Consider the following 24879-nt stretch of genomic DNA (forward strand, 5'->3'; position numbering starts at 1 on the left):
GAGAGAGAGAGATAGATAGAGAGAGAGAGAGAAGGGAAGGGTGGGTGAGTGTGTTGGGGATTGTTTCGCGCGAAAATGGGGATTGGAGCGTTAGAGAGTGACACGCATTATGTGTTTTTCGGTTAAGGGGTTTGAAACGTGCTTCCCGCTAAGCATCTAAATTGGCCGCGTTCCGGTGAACTCGTCTCTACCGTAATCTGATGCGTGTGCAGATCAAGGATGGTTGGATCCTTTAGTAACAAATACACTGGGCGCAAAGTAAACCACGCTTACAGGAAAGTAATTCTTTTAGCTTCCACATAAGAAGGAAGAACAAGAGAAAGGACAGTATGATAGAGTTAGCTCAAAGTTGTGATAGAGTTTCGAAATTGAATGGGAATTAAGTTAGGAAATATTGTGTGAGGGGTTCGATTTGAGCTGATGGGTTATGCATTTGTAACGTACTCGTCAATTATTAAGTTAGAGATCGGTTTATTTTGTGAATTTATGATGTTTGTCAGTTGCTATACATTCTGTTAATTTTGTAAATTGACCGGTGTGCTTTCTAGGTGTATTTTGTGAAATTTAAAATCGGTACATATCGTTTTCTTCATAATCGTCAATCGTGAGGCGTTTCCAGAAAAACAAGTGTGATTAGGAGCAGAATCAAGCTCTTCTTCCATTTTTGAGTAATCCAATTAATGATAAGTTGGTTGAAATTTTCGTTACGATTATGTTGAGTATAAATTGCCGGACGATAATGTTAGAATAGAGTTGGGATTTCCTATTATGTGAAAATGAAAATAAAATAAAATAAAATTGTGCTCTTCCTGGATACTTCGAATTCAAACCCGTATCCATACCCGACCCGTATGCACATATTAAGCACAGTGTGTTAAAGTGTTAACTAACACTCCACACGGACGCCGCCAAATCTAAACCCGGCCGCCAACAATGCTAAGCCTCCTCCGCAGCTCCGCCTCGAAGCTCCGACTCCGACCCGCTCTCATATCATGTAACTCGGTCCCTCACCCGACCCGTCGCCACCGCTCCTCCACCGCCACCGGCCTCTACGGCTTCCACCACCTAAAGTCTCCCAAAGGCTTCCAACGCTTCGTCGACGACGCCATCGAAAGGTCCCTTGAATTCAAAAGCCAGCTCCAGTATCCATTTTATCAACTCCGGATTTCAATCGCAGTCTAAAGTTTGGTTAATATAATTTTTCAGGTCCGGCGAGCTGGTTGAGTTCATTTCCGGGATGCCTTCGTCAGCTGAAATAATCAAAGCCATGGATGAGATCTCCAACACAGTAAGTTCTGATATTTACTGCTCTTCAAGTTTTTACCGCTCGGTTTGTAAGAGTGAATGAGTTAATTGCATTGTGTCATTGTTCAATTGGATAGGTCTGCTGTGTGGTAGATTCTGCAGAACTTTGTAGACATACTCATCCAAACAGGTTATTAATCTTTGAAATTTTTGACGTTTTCGATATTACATTTCTGCATTTCGAGTATTTTTCTTTTTTTTGTCAAATTTAGAGATTTCAATTTGTTTTTTGGATAATTCGAATTGTATCAGGGAATTTGTTGAAGAGGCAAATAAAGCTTCAATGAGGATTAATGAATACCTACATGTGAGGTGACGGTGAATCGTCTTCACTTTCTAGTGTGTTGTTGAATTCTTTTTCATCATTGTCTTGTGTAGTGAGCCATTGCTTGTGTCTGATTAAAGTTTTGTTTGTCGTATAGTACCTAAATACAAATCATACTTTGTTCGATGCCGTGAGAAAAGCTGAACAAGAGAGCCATTTGCTGACCAAGGAAGCTCAAAGAGCAGCACATTACCTCCGCCTTGACTTTGAGAGGGGTGGAATTCATCTTCCTGCTGGTATCTTACTCTTCATGTTGTTTAACGGCGCTGTTGCTGCAAAATTTCTTTCTCTCTTGTTTCTTTTCTGGTAAATAACTTATCTGTGTTTCTTTGCAGAGAAATTAGATAGGGTGAATGAACTGAATATAAAAATTTCACAACTTTGCAGAGAGTAAGTGCAATATCTTAATTTATCTTCTCATTCACTTAATTGATGTTACTTCTCAGCACCAGAGACAAAAATGTTCTTCTCATGATAGCATCCCTGTGTATTTATGTTTTCCATGGGAGATGATACGTAAATCACCCCCGAGTTTTTAAAACTGCTTCAGCATATACAGAGATACATTTGTTTGTATGAGTAGTGCTACTTCACATGTAGTCTGTTAGTGAGATGAGCTTATGTCCATCCATCCCATTTACTAATGGTTTGAGGAGTGTAAATGTTGTTTGTAAGTGGTGGCGGACAATTTGGATACCTTTCTTGCTGATTCTGTCCTTAATTATTATTTATATTAGTGTTAATAAACAGTTTGCCTATGAGAGTTTATATGATATTCCTTCTGGGTACAGGTTCAGTGAAAATATCATTATTGACCCAGGTGCTGTGGATATATTTCCAGCATCACGTATGCCACAAAGTTTGCACCATCTCCTCAAGCCCATCTACCGATCATCTGGGCACAGTGGTGCCATGAAAGAAAAGGGTTTTTGTATACCAACAGATCCACACACTTTATCATCTGTTCTTCAATGTGCTTCAGATGATGAGGTAACTTCAATGTTGAAAAAATTACTCTTCCTGCTTTTGAATTCTTCAATGCAATAGGAGTAAGGGCACTGCTATAAACTTGGGTGAACTGAGCATAACGTGGAATGTAACCGATAGAATTTGGAATCTAGCTTCAAACTCCGGATGAGCTTCTTTTAATTCTTTTACTCTAAATTTTCTTTCAGGTCAGGAAATTGACATATATAAAAGGAAATTCTGTTCCTCATGCAAACCTTGGCGTTCTTGATAATCTTATAGCTACCCGCCATGAGCTAGCTCAGGTTAATCATCTCCCTGATTAGTTCATGACTAACATCCTATGTAGTGATGAATATCAATTATTAGTAACAGGGTGGCCACAATGTTGTTGGGTTTTTTTTCTTTTTTCTTTTTTGATCTCAAATAGCATGCTAGAGTACTTGTGTATATGTTGAGAAGTAATCTCTTATACTGACACACTAAATTGCTAGGTTAATCACTAATTTGCTAGTGATTGGGTGTGCTCATACTTGTACATCATTTATTCTTAGTTATGCATTGACTTTCATGATCTAGTCATTATTTCTCTCAGTTTGCTGTAATAGTGATATCTTTCAATTATAACTAGGACTGATGTACATGGTTTGGTTTTATTGATACCTGCAGATAATGGGTTATAGATCTTATGCTGAATTTACTGTGAGACCTAACATGTCTTCATCACCAGAAGTTGTGATGTGTTTTCTGAAAGAGTTGGGCACGATGGTTAGGCCGAGTGCCGATGAGGTATTAAGCCTCTGTATGACATTATCTTGTTTGAAAGGATTTCTACCTTTTATTGAGCTCGAGATTAGTTGCAGCTTTCATTTACTAATGAGATGTTACTTAACTTTAGGAATTTAATAAAATTAAGGCCTTCAAGAGAGACAAATGTGGTCAGACAGATGGAGATTTAGAACCTTGGGATGAGGCATACTACACTGCAAAGATGAAGTCTTCTGCCTATGACTTTGACTCTTCAGTATGTTAGGCTCTCCTATTTGCTTTTCTTTCTTCTTCTTTTTTTAAAGGAAAAAAGGGTGACGGCAACATTTCCTTGTAATGGTGTTGTTGGGGTAGTGTCTCTTTGCGGATACATCATAAGGGTTTGAAAGCAAAAGGAAGTCTTTGATTCTCTTCCTCTCTATGCAGGTTGTAGCATCATACTTTCCTCTGCCACAATGTATCGATGGTTTGAAAGTGCTGGTGGAATCCTTGTTTGGTGCAACATTTCATAGCGTGCCCATGGAATCAGGTGAATCATGGCATCCAGATGTGCTTAAAATGTCTCTTCATCATCCTGAAGAGGTATTTAAATGGTCAAAAATAGGTGTAAATGCCTGGATATCACTTATTTTATTAGCTTTTCTTTATCTTCATAATTGTTGACTAGTATCTGTGTGCTTATTACAGGGTGATTTAGGGTATCTCTACCTTGATTTGTACTCAAGGAATGACAAGTATCCCGGATGTGCTCATTTTGCGATTAAAGGTGGTCGCAGTGTTTCAGAAACAGAATATCAACTTCCAGTATGTATAGACATATTTGCTTGAGTCGAGTTATGCTTCTTTACAAAAGGAACTAATATTCTTAGATTGTTAGATTTGTAAAACCATTAGAAATGGAACAAGAAGCAAACTAAGGACTCATAATACTTCTTCTGAACCTTAAAACAGTTGTCAAATTTTTTAACAACTTTAAAGCATTTATCACTATGGTGGATTTGCATTTGTGTTGGAGAAACTCTTGGCCAATTTAGTTCTGAAATTGATCCCTTTTTGTGAGGAATGTCTGGACCAGGTTGGATGCTACTTTTCAAAAAAAAAATTATTATTTTTATTATTGTTCAGTGACTTTCTGTATCATGCATTAGTTCATTGGACTCTTAATTCTTATTTGTCTCGCAGGCTGTTGCCCTCGTTTGCAATTTTTCTTCTTCACGTAATTCGTCCACCGTGAGGCTAAATCATTGGGAATTGGAAACTCTCTTTCATGAGTTTGGGCATGCTCTTCATTCGTTGCTTTCAAGAACGGTATGCTAGAAAATACTTTAGACTGGAATGCCAACTGTACTACTGGATTTATTTATAGATTCTTACATTTGTAATATATTTCTGTAGGAATATCAACACTTTTCAGGTACCAGAGTGGTTTTTGATTTAGCAGAAACACCGTCCAACCTTTTTGAGTGAGTGTGATTATGAGTTCATTATTCTTAATTAAAACATCTGATAGAAAAATGTAGTCGAATATATATGCAATCAATCTTGTTCATGAGTCTAATTATCTAAAATTATCTCACTTGGAAAGGTAAGCCTATGTCTTTGGATTTTCTCAAACTGTTTACTTTCCATCAGGTTATAACCCTATTTTCAGTGTTTGGAAGTCTAACCATTATAACCTTTCAAATAGAATTGGTTGGTAACTTGGTAATGACCCTAATAGTAATTCTTTTGATATTTGAAGGTACTACGCTTGGGATTATCGAGTTTTGAAGACGTTTGCCAAACATTATTCAACTGGGGAAATCATCCCAGAGAAGTTAGTAGATTCAATGCAGGGTGCAAGAAAGATATTTGCTGCCACAGATTTGCAGCGTCAGGTTATTTACAATGACCTTTGATAAACAATAGATGATCCCTTGATTTGTAAACACTAAGATTACATGAAAACTACTGAAGAAGGAATATTGATCAATGTTTTCGTGTTGTGTTTGTGTTCATCAGGTTTTTTATGCAGCTGTTGATCAAACATTGTTTGGGGAACAACCAAGCCCACCGACAAGTACTATTGTCGAGGATCTGAAAAGAGAGTATACTAGTTGGAAGCATGTGGAGGGCACAAACTGGCAGGCCCGATTCATTCACCTACTGAATTATGGTGCAGGTATGCTGAAATTTTGCTAACTTACTCTGGTTGAACGTCAGAAAGTGACATTGTCAGTTAGTGATGTTGAGTTTACTAGACATTCACAACTTAAACAAGAAAACAAATCAAGGAACAAGCCTTATGGTTGTAGTTATAAATCACTCCAAATGATCAGGAAATTGATCTCCGTCAGATTGCTATGTACAATCCCTGGTTGAAATTTCAGTTATAATCCTATCCCCATCAGAGCGGAAAATTAACCGTTATGTGATTTATATCAGTGAGACCCCTTATTCTGTAGAATTGTTCTTGGCTGATAAATAGACGCTTCTTGCAGGTTACTACAGTTACTTGTATGCCAAATGTTTTGCTGCTACGATATGGCAGAAGCTGTGTCAGGAAGACCCACTCTCGTTGACGACAGGAACTGCTTTAAGAACCAGATTCTTACAGCATGGCGGCGCCAAAGAACCAGATGATTTGTTAAACGGTCTTGTAGGAGATGGAATACTAAGGGACTGTAATGGAGGATTAGTTCCTGATATTACCTGTCTTTGTAACGAAATGAAGTTTCTGGGGAAGAGTTGAGAGAACAATTCAAACAACTAATATAGTTCACTGAAACAAGATTTAGATCCGAGTGATTTTGGATGGACTTAAAACTGTAGCTAGTCTCCTCACTTTAATGCACATACAAAGTAATATTGGAAAGGAAATGAAACAAACTAAAGCCACCCAGATCAAGTGCATTTTACAATATAGTTGTCACTACTTCAACCACACCACCCTACTTCAAAGTGATAACCTCTTCGATCTATATACACCACTGAAAAGTGAAAACACATGAGCAATTGAACTATAGTTACACAAATACCTCTAGCTAGCTCAGCGAAGGGTGTAGTGATTTGGGAGATTATAGATTGAGAAGGGTGGTTTGGCAGCTGGTTCCGGTAGTGAAAGCATAAACAAGCTGCAGTTTTTTGTTGTCTCCGGCGATCGCGACGTTGTAACCAACGGGGCTCTGAAGAATTCAGTAAAACGGTAAAACCAGACGTTAGAAGCTTTAATTAAGGCAGAGAGATGATGAACCAAGTAATTAAGACGAAGATGAACCTAAAAAATGGGATTTGGTGAGAGACAAAGAGAGAGTAGAAATGTAGAATCAAGAAAGTGATCTGATTCGGTCTGTAAATGTAACCAAGTTTCGAGAGCTGGAAGCGCTCAGGTCCATACCATTTATCATGTGACTGCAGGTACACTATCATGCGCGCACTCCTCTACGAGGTACGTATTATAATACGCGTTAAGGTATAAGTCTAATAGTAAAACTCTTTTTAACGCAATCAATTTTCACTTTTAAAACAAAACAAAACAAAATTTTACTTCGTCTCCTGATGTCGTCGGGACTCCCCTACTCCGCCGCACCTGAGTGGTTGCGGGCGAAAACCACGGCTGTCGACTGCCAACGTGCTAGGGAACGGACAAGAATCACCACCGTTAACCGTAATCATCGAATTCCGACCTCCACAAACGGCGACGACTGCCCGGATGTCGATGACGACTGCTGCCGTCTTCCCACTGATCGAATCCCGACCTCCCCAAACCAATCTCCGGAAAATTGCGCAATCAAAAGGTTCCATTGTCACCTCTCACTTCAATCTTTGTTAATTTAATTTTGATGATGATTTGGGGATTTGATTTGATTGTAATTTGTTGTTAATGTTATTGATCACATTGCAGGCTTCAATTGGAATTGAAGGATTTTATGGTAATAACACATACAGCTCTTTCTCTTGTATCTGATTAATTGATCATGTTTTTGATCTTGTATCGGTGGAAATTCTTGTATGCACGACGCAATTTTAACGTTTATAACAATTCGTATGTTTGATCACCATGTTTTTATATTATAGATGGATGTATGTGAAGATACATATCGTGTACCGAAGATGCTCTCATTGTATTAGTACTAGTTTTGTTTCTTATTAAATGTTGAATTTTTAGATGGGTGAGTGTGACACTGGGATATCAGCCTTTCCTGAAAAGGACACTACTATGATGTTGTGGAAAGGGAGCATCACTGGAGGCAAAGGTTCAGTCTTTGAAGGAAAACAGTACACACTCTACCTTCATTTTCCCAGTGATTATCCCTTTAAGCCGCCCGTCGTCAGATTCGACAGACCTGCTCCTTTTCACCCCAATGTGGGGGGTTACTGTTATCGGTGCTATGGCAGAATCAAGTTGGATATTCTTCTACAGGTACCTACTTGCGCGTTTCATCGTTTAGAAAGTTCAATGTTTCGACTTGTTTGCATGTAAGTTGGTGCTATAAGTTTGTTGGAATCGATTGTAGGAATGGTCATCTGCTTATGATGTGAGAACCGTGCTCTTATCCATCAAGACTATGCTTGAAGGTAACCACTTTTTTGCTGTAACGTATCTAGTAGATTGTTGTAATTGGGAACGATGAACACTTGCATGATTTTTCAGCATTTTGTGTCGCTTTACAGATCCAAACCTAAGCGCGCCTGTCAACCGCGATGCAGCTAGACTTTGGAGTGATCAGAAAGGTTATATTTGGGTTGGCTTTAGTTTATATGACATTTCTGTTTCATTGTTAGAAATCGCTGAATAGTGCTTCCTCTTTGTGCTGCAGAATATAGGAAGATGGTGGAGAAGTTATACAATTCTCCCCAATATGGATTAGAGAAGAGATTTATTGATCTATATGAAGTGAAATTATGCGGTTCGGGAGAAGATAGCAAGGCGGGTTCCAAAGGTGACCTTAGGCAGCGTTCTTCCTACATAAAGAGGGTAAGGCAGGTTCCAATAGTGAACTTAGGCGGCATTCTTCCTTCAGACAAATAGTACATTTAGAGTGGTATTGACTATTGAGTGCACAGTTAATGTCCATTACTCAGTTGTATATATAGTAAAGTTTTTCGTGTTTTGGCTTGCTCTGGTGGAACAGCTCTTGTACAAGTAACTTTGTTGCGAGTTAACTTCCACTGTACAGTTGAACACAATAGTGGAATCCCACTCGCTTTTTGAAATTTTCACAGCCTTGAGTTATCGAAATCTCCATTATGTCTCAAGTTTATGTGATCATCTCATATACTGTACGAAGTAATTTGAATGATTCTACGCCAGATTTGTTTTCAAACAAACGAAAAATTTTACATAGAATTTGCAGCCACTGATGAAAGAACAAACCTCTTAAAAGAAAATTAGCATTCTTGAAGGCATTTGCACAAGTGATCTGATTCGGTTTGTAAATGTAACTAATTTTCGAGAGCTGGCAGCTCAGGTCCATACCATTTATCTCCTCCACAAAATACGTATTATATACGGGTATTATATAATTAGGGTATAATTAGAGATGTACGTATAACGTTAAAACTCTTTCTTTTAACGCAAGAGTCTCATCAATTTTCACTTTTAAACAAACAAAACAAAATTTTACTTCGTCTCCTTCCTTTGGAGGGCAATTCTGCCGTTGGGGAGAGGATACTTCTAATGATATACTGTTGAACACAATACTGGAATCCCACTCGCTCTTCGAAATTTCACAGCCTTGAGTTGTGGAAATCTCCATCATCTCAAGTTTCTGTAAATCTCATATACTGTACGACGTAATTTGAATGATTATGCGACAGATTTACAAACCAAGGAATAATTTTACACCAAGAATTTGCAGCCACCGGTGTAAGAACAAATTCTGAATCCTACTTAAAGCTCACGACAAGGCGTTTACTACTCAGGGTTACTATCCATTCACAGATAATTGAATTTACTTCGTCCGGCAGTTCGTCGTGAGGACAATGGCCTGGCATTTCAAAAACAATGAGGAATATTAACTTCTAGAAAATTTTAGAGTATAAACCAGAAGAGGGATGGGGGAGTAGAATTTTACCCACCAGCATCCAATTCCTTGATTAGGAACCCATCACAATGCTCTTTAATCATAGCCACTTTTGATTTGGAGTTGGATATTGGGTCTCTCATTCCCTATAGCAAATTATTTGAGTAAGGATGAAAAGGAAAAAAGAAAAATCATATGATAGAAGAGAGAGATGTCATTGTAATTTTTCTGTATTTGTTACCTGGATAATGAGAACCTCTTCCTTGAATCCTTTTAAGAGATAATTAAGAGGAAGTGAGAGATTGAAGCTAAAAACACTTTCTAAGACCACCGCCACCCCAGGATCATACGACTGTTGTTTAGGTTAAGGAAGTTTTTGACAAAATTAGAAATGCTCTTGAAAGCTGTATTAAAAAAGTATAACATTGATTGTGGTTCGTTCCTAGTTCCTACACAACTGATAAAATATACTTAATACGAAAAAGGATACTGCTCTTAGCATTTCATCAATAAGCCAATTGTCAACTCGCTCTGTTTTCTGCAGGAAAGTCAGCAAAGATACTAAAATAAGAAATAGAAGCAACCACACAAATGATGCAAAACGAGAGAGAAATAGAGACAGACTAACATTTGGATAGCATTTCTGCACTATGTCCTTGAGTTGAAACCTTAGGTAGAACAGAAGGAATTGAGCACCCAGCCATGAAGCCCCTGATGTTTTTCTTTCCTAAAAAGGAGAACATACGATAAAGTTGCCTATCATATTCAAGATCCTGCAAGTTTTAATCATACTTACTTTAATGAATGGCGCTGAGGAGTATGGCATAACCTCACCCCCACTATTAATAAGAACAACAGAATTCACCAGAGCAGGCCAAAGACAAGCAACAATTGCAATAATATAACCTGGAAACAAACAAAATAATAGTGACAATAAGATGGAAAAGTTACAGAGACTGTTTTTATATGTCTAAGCATGCTAAAAGGAAAATTATAAGGACTTGTATAAAAGACAAAATATACATTTTAGTATAAAATATACCACCAATTGAGTTTCCAACAAGGTGCACTGGTTCACCTACAACTTCAAGAATGAAATCTCTAACCATTTCAGACCACAGGAGTTCAGTGTACACAATATTTGGCTTCTCTGATTTCCCAAATCCTAAAACTGTAATGGCCCAAACTCGGTTACCACCTTCAGCGATGTGACCTATGTTGTCCCGGTAATGCTCCAAAAAGGCTCCAAAACCATGCACCAGCAGCATAGCAGGACCTTCATGACCAACAACGGTATACTGACAAAAGGATAGTATCTCAGTGATATATTACATGCCAAATCTAAAATTATTTCTAGCCAAGTAGTTTGCAAGATCAAAGCCATGGAATATTAGTTTCTAACAGAATACCTGAATTAGATAGCCTTTCCATCTCCAGATACGAATCTGATATCTTCTATCATCACTTATCTGACTTTTCAGAGCCACAAGCCAATACCACTGCCACAAGAATACTCTCAGTTACTTAATACTTGCAACTATTATGCAAAAATAGAGTGGCTTTATAGTTTATCAGCCTCACAAGGTAAATCTCAAAAGAACCACTTCAGTCAAAACATAAAAATATAATCTGTGCATAACTCATATAGCACCTCCATTGAGCACACTGAATCAACAGCGGCCGAAATTGTTGCTCCTGAACCAAGAGGAGATAGGAACCCACTGTTTCGTTCTTTTTCATGCTTGATAGCTTCAAAATATACTCTTCTTCTGGATAGGATGCCAAGAGAAAGGGCTGTACCAAAGAGAGTATTAAATGAAGCTCCATCCCGGCTTTCAGCATAGGGCATCCTTTCATGTACCCTGCAACGTAATTATGTCAAATGAACTTCCTTTTATATATTTATGAATTGAAAACTAACATATCATTGGTTTAGGGCCTTTTATTTAAAAGAAAAAATATGATGCAGAAAATATGACCACGTACTTCTGCCAGAAGTCATCCCGTGATTCTCCATCCAAGTATCTCAAGTATGCACCCAAAGAATTCAACACTGTACTCGTCTGACCTCCTATAGTTTTTCCTTTTGTGGTGACAAACACTTCATCACGACTCTTTGACTGGACCTGAACACAACTAAACCACAGATGGGTTTCATTTCTTTCCCAGGCTTTAAAAGTTCTTCATGAATACTGCTTCAGGCAACATTACCTTGATTGAAGACCAACTCTCTTGCATTTTGCATGGATTTGCATTTACAAACTCCTTCAAATCATCAAATGTGGGCATAGGGCCTAAATCATAGTACAGTTACTATTACCATCAGTACTAATTACAAACTATCTCCTTGCCAAAATTACTAAAAGAAGAAATCAAGTAGAAGTATAAGCAGAAGCATTAACAGTCTCGGAACCTTACCCCAGTCCAACTCCATTGCACTACTGGAAAATGTAGCTGGCAGAAGCGGCATGGTTATTGGCAATCGAAGTTTAGTAAAGTCATTGTAAGAATCAGGAACGCCCTTCAAGCTCTACACAACCACACAACATCCAAGTTAGCTCACCCATCCAATCCCCAATCACCATCTCTCAACATAAACCGAAACTAAAACCAATCAAGACAACCAAAACTACCTTCACATCATAAAACGGCGTCCGCCACAGCACAAACTCCGGCGCAGAAGCCTGCATTGCTCCCAATCTTTCCTTAACAACACCCACCATCTCCCTTAAACCATACTCCACCTCCTCCTCAGCATACACAGCGCTAACAACCCGAACCTGTTCCAATCCTCTACAATGAGTCCATTCACTACTTCAAACACTCTCTCACACACATTAATTAATCGAACAATTCGAAAACTAATTTCACTTCTTTAAATTCACAAAAATTAACAACCTTTTCTACAATCTCTTGTATCACATTCTCTGCTTTCCCAAATCTCACCATCAAGTTCGTACCTTTATCTCTCAACGCGTTTCTCAAATCCTCCAAAGCAGCCACCACCATTTCCAGCGTTTCATCTTCAAACCCTACACATTTGATTACAACACTCCAAATCAAAATCGCTATACGTATTCAAGTACTGATGAGTGTGTGTATATATACGGTGGGACTTACGGGAGAGAATACGGTGGTCGAAGACATAGAGAGGAATAGCTCCGGAGTGGTCGGCGGCGGCGAGTAGAGCTGGATGATCGTCGACTCGGAGGTCGTGCTTCAGCCAGACGACGGCGGCGCCGGTCTTCGCTGCGGCGTTGACTGAAATTTGAGCTCGGAAACGGTGCCGTTTTGGTGGGAAAAGGAGGGTTCTTGGGGAGAAGGAAAGTGAGGGAGAGTGGTGAAGTGTGAGGAGTGAAGCCATTACACTTTCCATTAATGGAAAGCGAAGGTTTTAATTCAAGAAAGAAAAAATTGAGGTTAAAATCTAGGGGTTTTGCATTGTTGGAGATGAAAACAAAGAGTTCAGATGTTATCTGTGGCGGGGCAAAATTGGAAAAGAAAAGTATACATATTGGGGGATTCTGTGAAGGAGAAGATAACAAGTAGCAATGTAGCATTGTAGTGCTATCATGGTCCTTCAAAATTATGGTAACTTGGTGAGGTGTTGTTCCTGTGTAGTTTGGTTTCATTGTCAGGGTTGATTGTTACTTCGTTCTATTTTAATACACGAATGTTATGCCATCCATGTATCTGATTTTTAGCGTAAACTTATGTTTTGAGTTATCATACAACATTTTTGTCAAGATCAAAACAAAAAAATCAAGTTTGAGGACAATGTGACAAGATCTAGTTAATAATTGCCGAAAGCACATTTGAAGGAAGTAGAACTTGGTTCCATTACCTGCGTCTAACACATTCCGCTTTATGTATTTTCAGCGTTTTATTTAGATCAGCTGGATTTAGTTACGAGTGGATAGAGATTTTGTGTTGCATTTGGTTACAGTGTAGTTTAAAAACAAAAACGACGTGTCGTTTGTGTGTGGTAACGGACTAAAGGAGCGAAATTTCAGCATTAACGAACGAAAACCGAAAATGGCGCTGTCTTATCATCATCTTCTACCTCATCTCCAATGCACCAAAACGGTGCGTCTCACCGTGAAGTCCCAGACCCCAACGGAGCCGTCGCCGGAGGTCCCAGCGAAGAAACCCAGTTCGCAAGGCTTGGGATTCGGGTCGTCGGCGAGTTCTGGGAGCAATTCGAGTGTGAGTTCGAAGCAGAAGAAGGGAGGGAGGGCTTCGATTATACGGCGGTCGCCGGTGGAGAAGCCGGTGCTGTTTAGCGAAGTAGAAGAGGCGAAGGCGAAGGAGATGGGGAGTAATGAGAGTGCTTTTGTTGTGGCTTGGTTGGGGCTTGGTGGTGTGATTCTTGTTGAGGGTCTTGCTCTTGCTACTTCGGGTATGGTTTGCTTCAACGTTTTTCAAAGTCCATTATTTTTGAAGTTGATTGCATAGTTGTGAATTTTACAGTATTAGATTTAGGTTAAGCATTTGAATATGACTGAATAATGTTTTATGTAGTAGGAGTATCACATTGAACTCAACAGCTACTAATGGCTTATCTGTTGACCCGGATTTGAATTTTTTGGTCCAAACAAAGATGCAGGTTGGAGCTCCTAGGAGAACATCTAGGTTAGTTAGTGCACATTTGGAACCCAATTATATGTCTTGAGCCGTCTCGGGTCCTTGTTTTTATGCCCAGATGTATCAGCTGTGGCTGTTGCAGAGGATGGATTGTCCTATTTTTGTGGCACAACCTAAACCATAGTGAAAATGGGACAAGTATTGAATACCATTTTGATCTTCTTCCTGGATGAGTCTAGAGTCTCAACTATTATCACACTGTACTGTAATGCTTACATCAGTTGAGATTAACTAGAACAATGATAACTCTTGCGAAAATCTTCCGTGTCTTTCAAAATTTTGTCTGTGACAAACTGACAATATAAATATAACAGCGACACACCGTGTTGCCGACCATTTCTTTCAGAGTAAATATAACCTGCTTAGTTGACCACTGAGATTATGGATGTGACAATTATCAGTTCTTTACATATTTGAAAAGGCAGTATGTTGTCCATATGATTAATTTCTTTTGATGTGGATCTCTATGTATGAAGGAAACACACAAATTGTTCTGGAATTGAATATGCTTAGCAGCATGCTTTGTGCTCAATTTCACAAGTACTTTGTTCATTTGCATTTCAGGCTTCCTTCCAGATGAGTGGGATAAATTGTTTGTGAAGTATTTATATCCATCTTTTACACCAACAGTCCTCTTGTTTATTGCTGGAACAACTGCATATGGAGTAATAAAGTACCTGCAGAATGAGGAACTTAAAGGTCAGAAATGATCTTTACTTAGTATAGAGAAAAACTTTAAGGTACATGAGGAGGCAATTCAGTAGGTATTAATGTTGTACTTGATAGAAAGATGAATATACTTGCAGACCACCAATAGTGCTTCGTTTAATCAGTTCTGTTCATCGACCCTTTGATTTATTGTAACATGCATCATGTGGGATCACTCAAGCACCATGCTTATGGATCGGGAAACCTCATGATCTGATTTCTTGCATAAAATTTGACCTGTCCAGTTAGTTTGGGTAAGAATCCAAACATATTCGCATGTCACAATATCTAGTCCCTACTCCACTATCGTCATCTCATCCTTGGTTGGGCTTTTTACTTGTATCAATTTAGACCATACTACTGAAAAGATCATAGTTCGAAACCAGGAAATATCTTTCATCCAACATATATCCTGTCATTCTTACGTAGTACTATAACAACATTTCATACTTGTATTACAAGTTTCTGTTCTATTATTTTTTCATTTCCCATTTTCCTTCTTCTTCCCTATCCCAGTGACCCAGCCATGCCACTATACCTCACCCTCATCATAGCTATTCATTGAGCTAGTTATGAGCTTGTGAGTTGTGACTAGATACCGCGTTTCTCACCATTAAATTCTTGTTCTTGTTAGGGTCTTTATAAACCTTTGTCAACCTGCATTACCTTTACGGCCTGGAAAGATGATAGGGTGGTCTGCATTCTATTTGCTAATCATTTTATCATTCAGTCACTTAAGTGATTAGAACTTCATTGATCTTTCAATTGCATCCACATCCACCTAAGTAATAACTCTGACCTCACTGCTAGCAAATAGTTTTCATATACCCCCAACTGCTCAATTTATCTTCGGATACATTGAAAGGACTCGAACCCTTCATCTAATTTTCGAGTCTCTCTCACCACTTCTGCTAACTAAAGATCATGAAGTTGGTAGGGCTTGTTTGGCACAAAGACCCTACAGGCTACAGCTGGTGGGTACTGCACGCAGGATACTAGAATCACTTTCAAGTTCTAAACTTGAGCAATCCGAATTTATGTGATTTTGGTTACCTAGGCCATATTCTGCTTGCCTTTAATAGAATCTGTCACTCCTCCAAAAGGACCACGCCAATCATTCTGCTTGCCTTTAACACAGTGTTTCAGTTGGCTCCAGTTTCCCAATCGATTCAGTGCTTCTGAGACTCAGCTTCATCAAAATTGCGTGAGAGAATTAGATGACAATGAGCTCGAGGTCCCCCTCCTCTAGTTCTTCTTCTCTTTCATTGCTGTAATATCTTAACAGAACCCAGTTTTTCGAAACCCTACCCGAGTACATTGAGGTCCATTAGTTTAAGTTGCTACTGTCTCCAACAAGTTTCTTAATTCCCTAACCACACAGCAGACATCCACCATGAATATGATAAACCCAAACAAACACTAAAAGTTCCGAGTTTTGTGAAACGCAACTGGGAACTGAGCTTTCCATAGTTCTCCACGGGGACCCAGGAAATGAGAATATTGGTGATCAAGTAAATTACAACTTAGACAAAACAAAAGCTTACTGGAGCTGAACCTATTTTATACACAAACAATGCTTAAAGGTCAAGATTGTGCATCAGGGGCCGCTTACCACTTTATAATTCTGTTTTAAAATTTTGATTAAGATAATGAAAAGCGCTAAGCATTTGAGTGATACTTCTGCTTGGCTACTCCTACTCTTCCATTTAAGGTCAAATTTTTGGTGTTTTTGAATTGCAAGTTGATGGAAATTAAGAGTGAGAGCCAGCTGGGTTTCTTCCTAAACCTAAATGGTGGCCTCTCTACTTTCCATGGGGTAACCCGAACTGGCCAAACCATCCAGCTATATATCACAAGAATGCCTGCAAATCAGGAAGCTGTTATACGTGTATACTGTTATGAGACGACGATCGATTTTCTACCAACTCATATAGTGGGTAGGAGATACGCAAATTAACTTGGGGAAATATCGCCCGTGTTTAATATGACTTCATCGTATCTAGAACTATGAGGTCATAATTAACTACTATTCATTCGTTTATCTTATACAACATCGTAGATGAATAAACACACATGTATCATCAAAGGAAAATTCTGCTACACCGTTCGGTATAGAATACCTTGTAAGTTTCATGACTAAAAATTCAACCAACCATCCCTATGTTAGACCCCCTTGCTGGGCAGCCTTCTTTAGTCATAAAACACGTTATACCGTTCGGTATATAACAAACAAACACATCATCAAGTATCACAAATACATAATATGTTTACGTTATCACGTGTTTTATGCTTGCGGTTTTACTCACTTGATCATTCTCGCATTTCTTATTATTGAACATTATGTAGAAAATGGAATTGATCCCAAATCATTAGATCAAGTTTGAAATCTCTCAACATTAACACTGCAAGTCTCGTCATTCATCGCAGTCTAATATAAAAAGTTTTTCCATTGCCACTAGGAAAGATAGTCAGTACATCGAATCATTAGAATGAACCGGAGGTAAATATTTTTAACCATTAGAGTTACAATTCCGGTCATTCTTGCAGTTTAATCTCAAGAGTATCTCAATCCTCCCCACCGCAATAAGAGGTAGTCATTACTCATTACTGATGATTACGTCGACCTTTAAAAACACACCCAACACTGCAAAACAGCTGGTGCCCAATTCTTCAAGTCTTAAACAAAAGCTCGTTACAGTCCTATAGTCTTTGTTCTTACTTCTTTAGTGTTCCTTGGTTCTTGCTTGGCAAGTTAAAATTGAACATGGTGGAAACTTTCAACAGTAGGTAAGCCATGTCGTGCTTTTCGGCAGAATTATTAAGCAGCTACTGCACTCTGTTTCGTTCTCTGTACACAACAAGATGTGCGATCCTTTTCATAAAGTGAAACAAAGAACAAATAAAAATCTGGAAAAAGCAAATTCAAAGATTGAATTATGGAGAAGAAAGAAGAGGTGGACTCGTACATCATAAGCCTCGAGGGCTCAAATCCCAGTAAAGTCGATAGACCCAGGAAAATTGAGAGCTTAAAAACAGAAGAAAAGAGCAACCAGTGGGGACCTTGAAGATTGAAGATACTCTTTTCTTCTAATGAATATGATCTAGAGGGTGACACAGCCTTGTCTCTGAAAGTGACACTCTTCGATCAAGTGTGTGTGATCGATGAGATTAGAAATGTGAAAGCAAGTGGTGGATATTATGAAATCACCATTCACCAAACGTTTTGATTCTTTGTGTCACTGTAAGCTAGGTGTATGGTTTCAATTTTGGCCAAACCCCATAACTCCAAATTATGGCGGAAGCTTCATGCTCCTTTTGGGTAGATCATGGAGTGAAAATTGTAGCTCCATACGACCTTGGCCTCTACTTGTTCACATGGGAAGTAGATTGGCGAAATTGGCTAGTAGCGATTTGTGTACTTCAATCTTACCTTGTATGTTGAACCATTTACGATCTTGTCACATTAACGATTAGTATTAAGATACTCACAAATTACAGTACAAAGTTGTCGTATATTATTTTTTTAGTTTTTAGTTTTGTTTAAAGTCATCTTGTTTAAAGTTCAATGATTAAAGGCTACATATATGATGTTTTGAATCACAATTCTCAAAAGTTTCACCACAGTAAGTATGCCCATCCATGAGGATAGACTAAATCAAAGTGGTAGCAATAGTTATGATGATATAAGATCATGAATGTATAATGTCCTACATTTTCTTGTCTTTTCTCTAGTGAGATCATCAAGGGTCCAAGTTTATGATGATACAAGAAAAAAACAAGTTTAGTGGGTATACTAAAAGTAGTGGTTATCATATTAAGGCAATTATCAAATTCAACGTTCTTCAAATAAACCGGCATAGATAGTACCTGTGAGGTGAACCATCCTTGAAAATTGTTTGGCTCCTATAGTGTTTTAAATTATTGCAGGACTCGGAGACATACATCTTGAAGCAAATAATATTTGTCAATAGACTAGTACATACACTTTGCTAGAAGGGATAATGTAACGAGGCTCTTGTTTTGCTGATAGATTAGCACACTTTCCAAAATCTTCATTTCAGAATGTATTTTACGAGGATTTGTGTACAATTAAGTCCGCTCGAGGTTCAGATTTTATGTCACCCTTGATTGTGTAAAGCATCAATATTAATATAATTTAGGCATGGAAACGAGCCTCCGGAACGGGGTTCCAAACTCCATCTACACTTTTCATTACCCTTGTTTTAATTTCGATACAACGCAATATTCAGATTTGAAAACTTCTCAAGTTATGTACATTCGACCATCCCGGTTGATTAAGCCAGGGTTGTTGGTCAAGTTCCACCAAACGCAAGAGAGGCGAGTAATGAGGCACTAAATATAGTAAAAATAGTAGAGACAAGTCATTAAGCCATTGAAGCAGAGTACTATTCCTTCCTAATCTCTGCTGCTCTCTATCAATGCTCAACACACAGTGATCTATCTCATCACCTTTAAAACATCTTCAATGGCGTCACCAACTCGAATAAAGGCGGGAACAGAAACCAGAATATAAGCTCTAATTATGTATACAAAAATCAGTATACAACAAGATTATATATAAAAATCATTATTACAATAATAATAATAATAATTAACATCCTTAACTACTTTAACTAATTACGCATTAGCAAACAAAGCAGAGAAGCTCCAAAAACGACCAGACTCCGAAAAAGGAAAAACAACAAGACCCGAAACAGAAAAGCAGTAAAAATTTATATTTTTACTGGTCGAGTGCATTAGGTCCGGTACAGTAACTCAAAACGTGGCTCCAAACCCACTGGACCAAAAACCTGCGCCGGATTCCGTTCATGTTGTACGTGGCGCCATCGTGGTCGTCCAGGAGCTGCCCAGTGTACGACCCCCCTCCTCCTGTGCCGTAGATCCCCTCACAAAGGTCGGCGATCTCCACCGGAGCTGTGGGGTCCTGTCCGGCGTACCAAGCATTCACTAAAGGGTTGCTCGCCAGCTCAGCAATCTCGTGAGCTATAACGCTTATCATCCCCTCCACGCCGACGTCACCGTTCGGCGACTTCAACGGCTTCAAACCCGGCATGTAATCCGGAACCGCGAAAGGGTAGGCGCAGATTCCGGGGCATTGCTTCGCCGAGTTTCCGACCCAGGCGTAAGGGAGAGTGTAACCCACGATGGAGGGGAAAGTGAAGTAGTGGAAGCCGCAGACCTGGCCGCAGAAGTCCTGGACGGTGACGTCGTCTGACGTCAGCAGGAGGTAGAGGCCTCCCTGTGGGTTGGTGGGTAAGGGGCGGGTGGTGGCGGAGACGGCGGACTTGATGACGGACTGGATGGAGAGGCGGGTGAGGGCTTTGCCGTGGGAGTAGAAGCGGTCGTTTTTCTCGGCGCCGAGCCTGACGGAGCGGGAGATGTTGTGGCCGGTCTGGTCGGTGTAGAGCTGGACGGTCTTCCACCAGCCGGCGACGGAGGGGGGTTTGGAGTCGGCGGCGGAGATGGAGTTGATGAACTCACGTATGATCTTCTTCTGGCGGCGCTGCCACGTGCCGTACCAGATTGTGTGGACGGTTATGTCGGCGGTGAGGACGGGGCCCATGTGGTACTTGAGGTGGACGAACTCGGAGGAGCCTTCGAACTTTTTGTTGTCGCCGAAGGCAAGGTCGGTCTTGTTGGCCCTGAGGTGGGGCCATGGCCGCCATGAAGCGGCGGAGAGGAGGAGAGTGAGTAGGGTTAAGAGGGAGAGGAGCACCGGTGACCGGCGCATTTTTGTGGGTGAGTAAGAGAGAGAGAGTGAAAGAGTGGAAGTGGGAATCTCACAAGTGTTTGTTTTTGTCGCAGAGAGGGTGTTTATATAGGACATAGGAGAGGAGATATTTTATGTTTATTTGAATTTAGGTTTTAGGTTTTTCGAGAGTGGGAAAAAATGAAAATTGGGAGAGTGAGAGGCATTGGGTTGCGGGTAATGGAGGACAGATAGATTCTTAAAGCCAAGACTGGGCGGGGACGGAGATGGGGCCGGGAAGTCAGACGTGGCCGGGAGAGGCATCATCATTGTCACCGTCGTCATCTGATCACACTTGATCCCAGCTCTCTGTGATTCTTTAACTTTCTGCCTTGAAGTTTTGGAAGCGCGGGAAAATTAGTGTTAGAAGTCTACTTAGAAGTTAGAACGGTTGATGGTGAAATCGTAACACATCAAAATGTCTATATATAATTAAGCTAATAATTTTGCTTACTTTCCGATCTCCATTGGATAATGTAGTCTTACACTCTTACTCTCGGGATCACTTCATGTGTTTACGATTTATCTGAAATGTTTTACGTGATCATGAGTCGCTTATTAATTTGAAAAATTAAAGAAAGATCGTGGTTGTAACACGTACATGAGGAATGTTATTCTAAATTCATGTATTTATTAATGTTTTGTTTTAATGTAGTATAAACTTGAAACTTGAGTTATTACCATAATATACGGATCACGTGTTACCATCAGATTATACGGATCACCTCTAGTTAACGATGTCGTTATATAGACGAATTAATACAGTGCGAAATCTTTATATTTCACTTCTTTTTACCAAGTGATAATGCACTCATATTCTGATCAAAAGAAACGGACATATCCAAACAAAACGACAATGATCGTAATTTGACGACTTACAAAACGAGCATTCAGAACCTCCAATCTTTCAGAAGAAGGCAGGAGGAGGGAGGAGGAAGGAGGTGTCAATTGTGTGGTTCGAGCTATAAGAACCAATAAGCATGGTGGACGTGTACGAAGGAGGACAAGATAGTCAATGTCAGTAGTCAGTTCTGGTTATCCAAACAGGTTATTGTCCTCCTCCTTTGCACAGCATATCTATCGGACTGTGTTGTCCTATCCTTCAACCCCCGTGTTTCACCCATTTCATATATCATAGCTCGTGAAAATTATAGCGCATATCTCATACATGCTACTTCTTCGTCTAATTAAGCATTCATAAATCCGGACGTGGGATTTCCAGATATAAATATGGAGACTAGGAGATGAAAAATCAAAGGGACGGTGGATGTGGTCCTGTAGTAGCTGGTGTTATTTTTGTTCCCTCAGATAATAATGCATGCAACATGGGTCCGAACAAGTAGTCCTAGCTAGCTAGCTAGAGCAATAGTTTGGTACGAGTACTACTTCAGGTCTGCAATTACCAGCTCCAACTGTGAACTGGTGAATTTGGATCAGCCGGTCCATACCCTATAAGTTTCTTCATGTATTGTCCCTGTCGAGACAAGCTCTTCTTCTCAGTTTCATACAGATCGATGGACAGTTAGTTTTTGACTGTTAGGACCAGAAACAATGGCAATCAGAGTAATTATGATGATCGGGTTTCCCTGTCCTGCAACACAAGCCCTAAAACCCTAGAGCTTCATTTTTCTTAGTCCTTCACTACAAAGAAGGTGATCGATTAATTAACTTTTGATTTACAAAACCTATAGCTACAAGAAGATCGGACTTGCCAATCGAACTCTCTTACAGTTATGAACATTGAACTTTTTGTCCATTATCGCTCGCACATAATGAGTCAACTAGTAGAAAATGTTAGCAGTTCCTCATTCTAGTTTTGACAACCATGTTCATCTTATCACTAACTGATCAATGGATTCATGTTCTATCATTATTGTATATAAATCTAATGTTGAAGAGAATCATTTTTATGTATAAAGGTTTTGTTTTCAATCTTTTGATGTAGATTTGAGCATGAATCTCTTGGTTAATTTAGTGTTAACATAGACACTGATCAGTGATCACACTAAGTAATGCATGAGAGTCTGTTTACATAATGAGACCATTGAGGCTGAAAACCCACCATCGGACTCGAGTTAAACTTAAACCCCACAATCGTAAGATCCGGTCTAACGATTTAACCTTTGGGCCAAAACCGAGTAGACAAACAAACAACTTTACTATTTACAGTAAACACAGAGCAGTAAAAGTACAAATTGGGTAAAAGAGAGAAACAAAAAAATCAGCGGTGGAAATCACGGAGTCAATTGCGCGCCACTAGTGACAGGAATTGATGAGTCAGAAGTAAAATCGTACAGCCGAGACCGGAGAGCGATGGGCTGTGGGCCAACAGGCTAGGTGGGCCGGATCAGATGCCTGGGGCCCACCTTTGAATGTGATGCGACGCTCAAGAGGACGAGTCTCTGGAGATGGATGATGTGTACGTGCGAGTTTGGCTCCCACGCTCGCCACTCGCGCGTGTCAAGCGACATCGGAGACAGAGTTGCGCGAACTATGGGGTATTTGCGGGAAGACGGGTAACAGTCTCAGTCCAGCCCCAGTTGTACTCTCTTTCCTGCTCGTGAGGGAAACGCGCCTCCCTGTGTGACTTGTGGGGTGGAACTTTGATTATAAAGATAAATTCATTTTGGCACGGTTTGTCCTGCAATATCGGTTAGGTCGTCATTTTTTTTGTCGTAAAATGGTGGTCGGGTGGGACTACCACTCCGAGGTCGGGAGTAACATGGGTATGGTCTCTTCTTATAGGGTGTTTTTCACTTATGGAAGATCGAACGAGTGATCTCCTATTACCAAGAGTATCACTGTAACATTCGTCCAACAAACAGATCCAACATGCTTACCATTTGACCAAACCTCATGGGTTGGTCGTCATTTTGATACTATACTTCACGATTTTATGTACATTTTATGTTGTGTAATTTTTCATTTGTTGTAAGTATATGGGGTATAAGCATAATGATGACCTAATTAAGTTTTCAAAGTTCAATCGGAAATTTAACCATTTTGGGAAATGAGTGTTTTGGGAGGATGATTTGCTCCTCAAAATATTGAGAAAAGATGGGAATTAGTGTTTGTTGTCATGAACATGATATGATGTTGGATTTTAAGATGTATCTATTATCGTCTGTTTTAACGTAAAAAGAAGCGTAATCCAATGAATAAATGATGAGAAGCCGGAGATGCCAACGTTGACCGAACAGTCTAATTGTCAGTGATCTTCTTATTAATACAGTGTCATTTAAGGTGAGAAATAGTACATTGTCACTAAGTTTATGTCTCTATCCTTTTTTCTAATAATTGGCAGTCATTTTCTTATTAATACAGTGTCATTTGAGGTGAGAAATAGTACATTGTCACTAAGTTTATGTCTCTAGCTATCCTTTTTTTCTGATAATGTCTCGTGTCATACCTTAACAAAAACAAGAAAAACTTTGATGAAATGGACGTATACATGGTCAAATTCTCACACATTACAAGCATGCATGCTTGGACTTTGGAGGGTTGCGTGTGTAAGTATGTGTTTTATAAATTTTGAGATGGGCCATGAAATTAAATTCATTTAATGGAAGAGTCCAACTTACACTTGATAATAGTTTGTCCATTTTCACAATCTACATTTGCATGATTAAGCTAGCTTCTACTAGCTAGATCCCCACCAAAATGGATCATAGAGAACCTGCTGCATGGCCTTTGTTTTCAAGTATAGCCTTGTAGCTTCATACTTCATAGCTCATTCATCATCTTCCCAGCTACCAACAACCTCTTTGTAGCTGAACAAGAGTTTATAATCCTCCATGAGCATCGAATCGACACATGATTAGTCTCGATCAATTGGCGGTATGCCTCACAATGAACTAATCTAATACTCTAGTAGGAGTATCGAGACTTGATTAGTCTTGATCAATCCTTGGTGTGCTTCACATAATCTCTAGAAGTATCGAAACTTGAATAGTTTCGATCAATTAGCAATGCGCCTCAAATAATGAACTAATCTAACGACTTAGACTCAGGCCATGCCACTGCTACAAAACACCTCAGAGTTTAGGGTTTGAGGATAGAAGCCTGAAACGATTGGTTTGGCTAGCTTCTGGCGCATACCGGCCTTCTTTAACTGCACGCTTCTGAATCCTCTGATGAGTCCTGAACTTCTGAAACTACACGAAAGAGCTAAAAGTAGGTTAATTTGGAAGCTTGTGTGAACATTAGATGTAGCTGTTGGTTGTATTACTCACAGCTTAACCCGACAACTTCTGGCAAGAGGTACAAATGATATACTATTTACCTGCATGCTTCCCTTTTAGGTAAAAGTAACAAGACACTTCACTTTCACATATGCATGAAAAACACAGTACATGATGGGATTAAAACTAGTGCAAGTTCCATTCGAT

General features: G+C 39.5%; 5 protein-coding genes across 5 annotated transcripts; 3 read left to right on the forward strand and 2 right to left on the reverse strand.

Moving 5' to 3' along the window:
* Positions 1–933: 933 nt before the first annotated feature.
* Positions 934–6139, forward strand: LOC101314141 (mitochondrial intermediate peptidase-like). Its single transcript, XM_004309013.1, has 17 exons — positions 934–1115; positions 1207–1288; positions 1383–1435; positions 1558–1612; positions 1728–1866; positions 1966–2020; positions 2422–2620; positions 2806–2901; positions 3266–3385; positions 3495–3620; positions 3791–3946; positions 4052–4168; positions 4547–4672; positions 4760–4827; positions 5106–5241; positions 5366–5525; positions 5845–6139. The coding sequence occupies exons 1-17, from the start codon at positions 934–936 to the stop codon at positions 6093–6095; spliced, it is 2121 nt and encodes a 706-aa protein (XP_004309061.1). The 3' UTR covers positions 6096–6139.
* A 762-nt stretch (positions 6140–6901) lies between these two features.
* Positions 6902–8375, forward strand: LOC101314423 (ubiquitin-conjugating enzyme E2 19-like). The gene is made up of 6 exons (XM_004309014.1): positions 6902–7140; positions 7248–7275; positions 7512–7766; positions 7861–7921; positions 8018–8077; positions 8164–8375. Exons 1-6 carry the CDS (start codon positions 6902–6904, stop codon positions 8373–8375), a joined length of 855 nt encoding a protein of 284 aa, XP_004309062.1.
* A 625-nt stretch (positions 8376–9000) lies between these two features.
* LOC101314712 lies at positions 9001–12733 on the reverse strand. Its single transcript, XM_004309015.1, has 15 exons — positions 12490–12733; positions 12268–12401; positions 12003–12149; positions 11788–11899; positions 11581–11663; positions 11356–11495; positions 11021–11231; positions 10779–10868; positions 10412–10667; positions 10166–10275; positions 9998–10096; positions 9860–9907; positions 9611–9721; positions 9425–9515; positions 9001–9333 (listed from the first exon to the last, which is right to left on the reverse strand). The coding sequence occupies exons 1-15, from the start codon at positions 12731–12733 to the stop codon at positions 9233–9235; spliced, it is 1977 nt and encodes a 658-aa protein (XP_004309063.1). The 3' UTR covers positions 9001–9232.
* Positions 12734–13404: 671 nt separating this feature from the next.
* On the forward strand, positions 13405–14742 carry LOC101315008. Its single transcript, XM_004309016.1, has 2 exons — positions 13405–13768; positions 14578–14742. Exons 1-2 carry the CDS (start codon positions 13405–13407, stop codon positions 14721–14723), a joined length of 510 nt encoding a protein of 169 aa, XP_004309064.1. The 3' UTR covers positions 14724–14742.
* A 4511-nt stretch (positions 14743–19253) lies between these two features.
* Positions 19254–20512, reverse strand: LOC101310750. The gene has a single exon (XM_004307780.1). It carries the CDS (start codon positions 20471–20473, stop codon positions 19463–19465), a length of 1011 nt encoding a protein of 336 aa, XP_004307828.1. The 5' UTR covers positions 20474–20512; the 3' UTR covers positions 19254–19462.
* Between the last annotated feature and the right edge of the window lie 4367 nt (positions 20513–24879).

The sequence above is a fragment of the Fragaria vesca genome, linkage group LG7 (assembly GCF_000184155.1).
Source record: "Fragaria vesca subsp. vesca linkage group LG7, FraVesHawaii_1.0, whole genome shotgun sequence".
NCBI classification, from domain to species: Eukaryota; Viridiplantae; Streptophyta; class Magnoliopsida; order Rosales; family Rosaceae; genus Fragaria; species Fragaria vesca.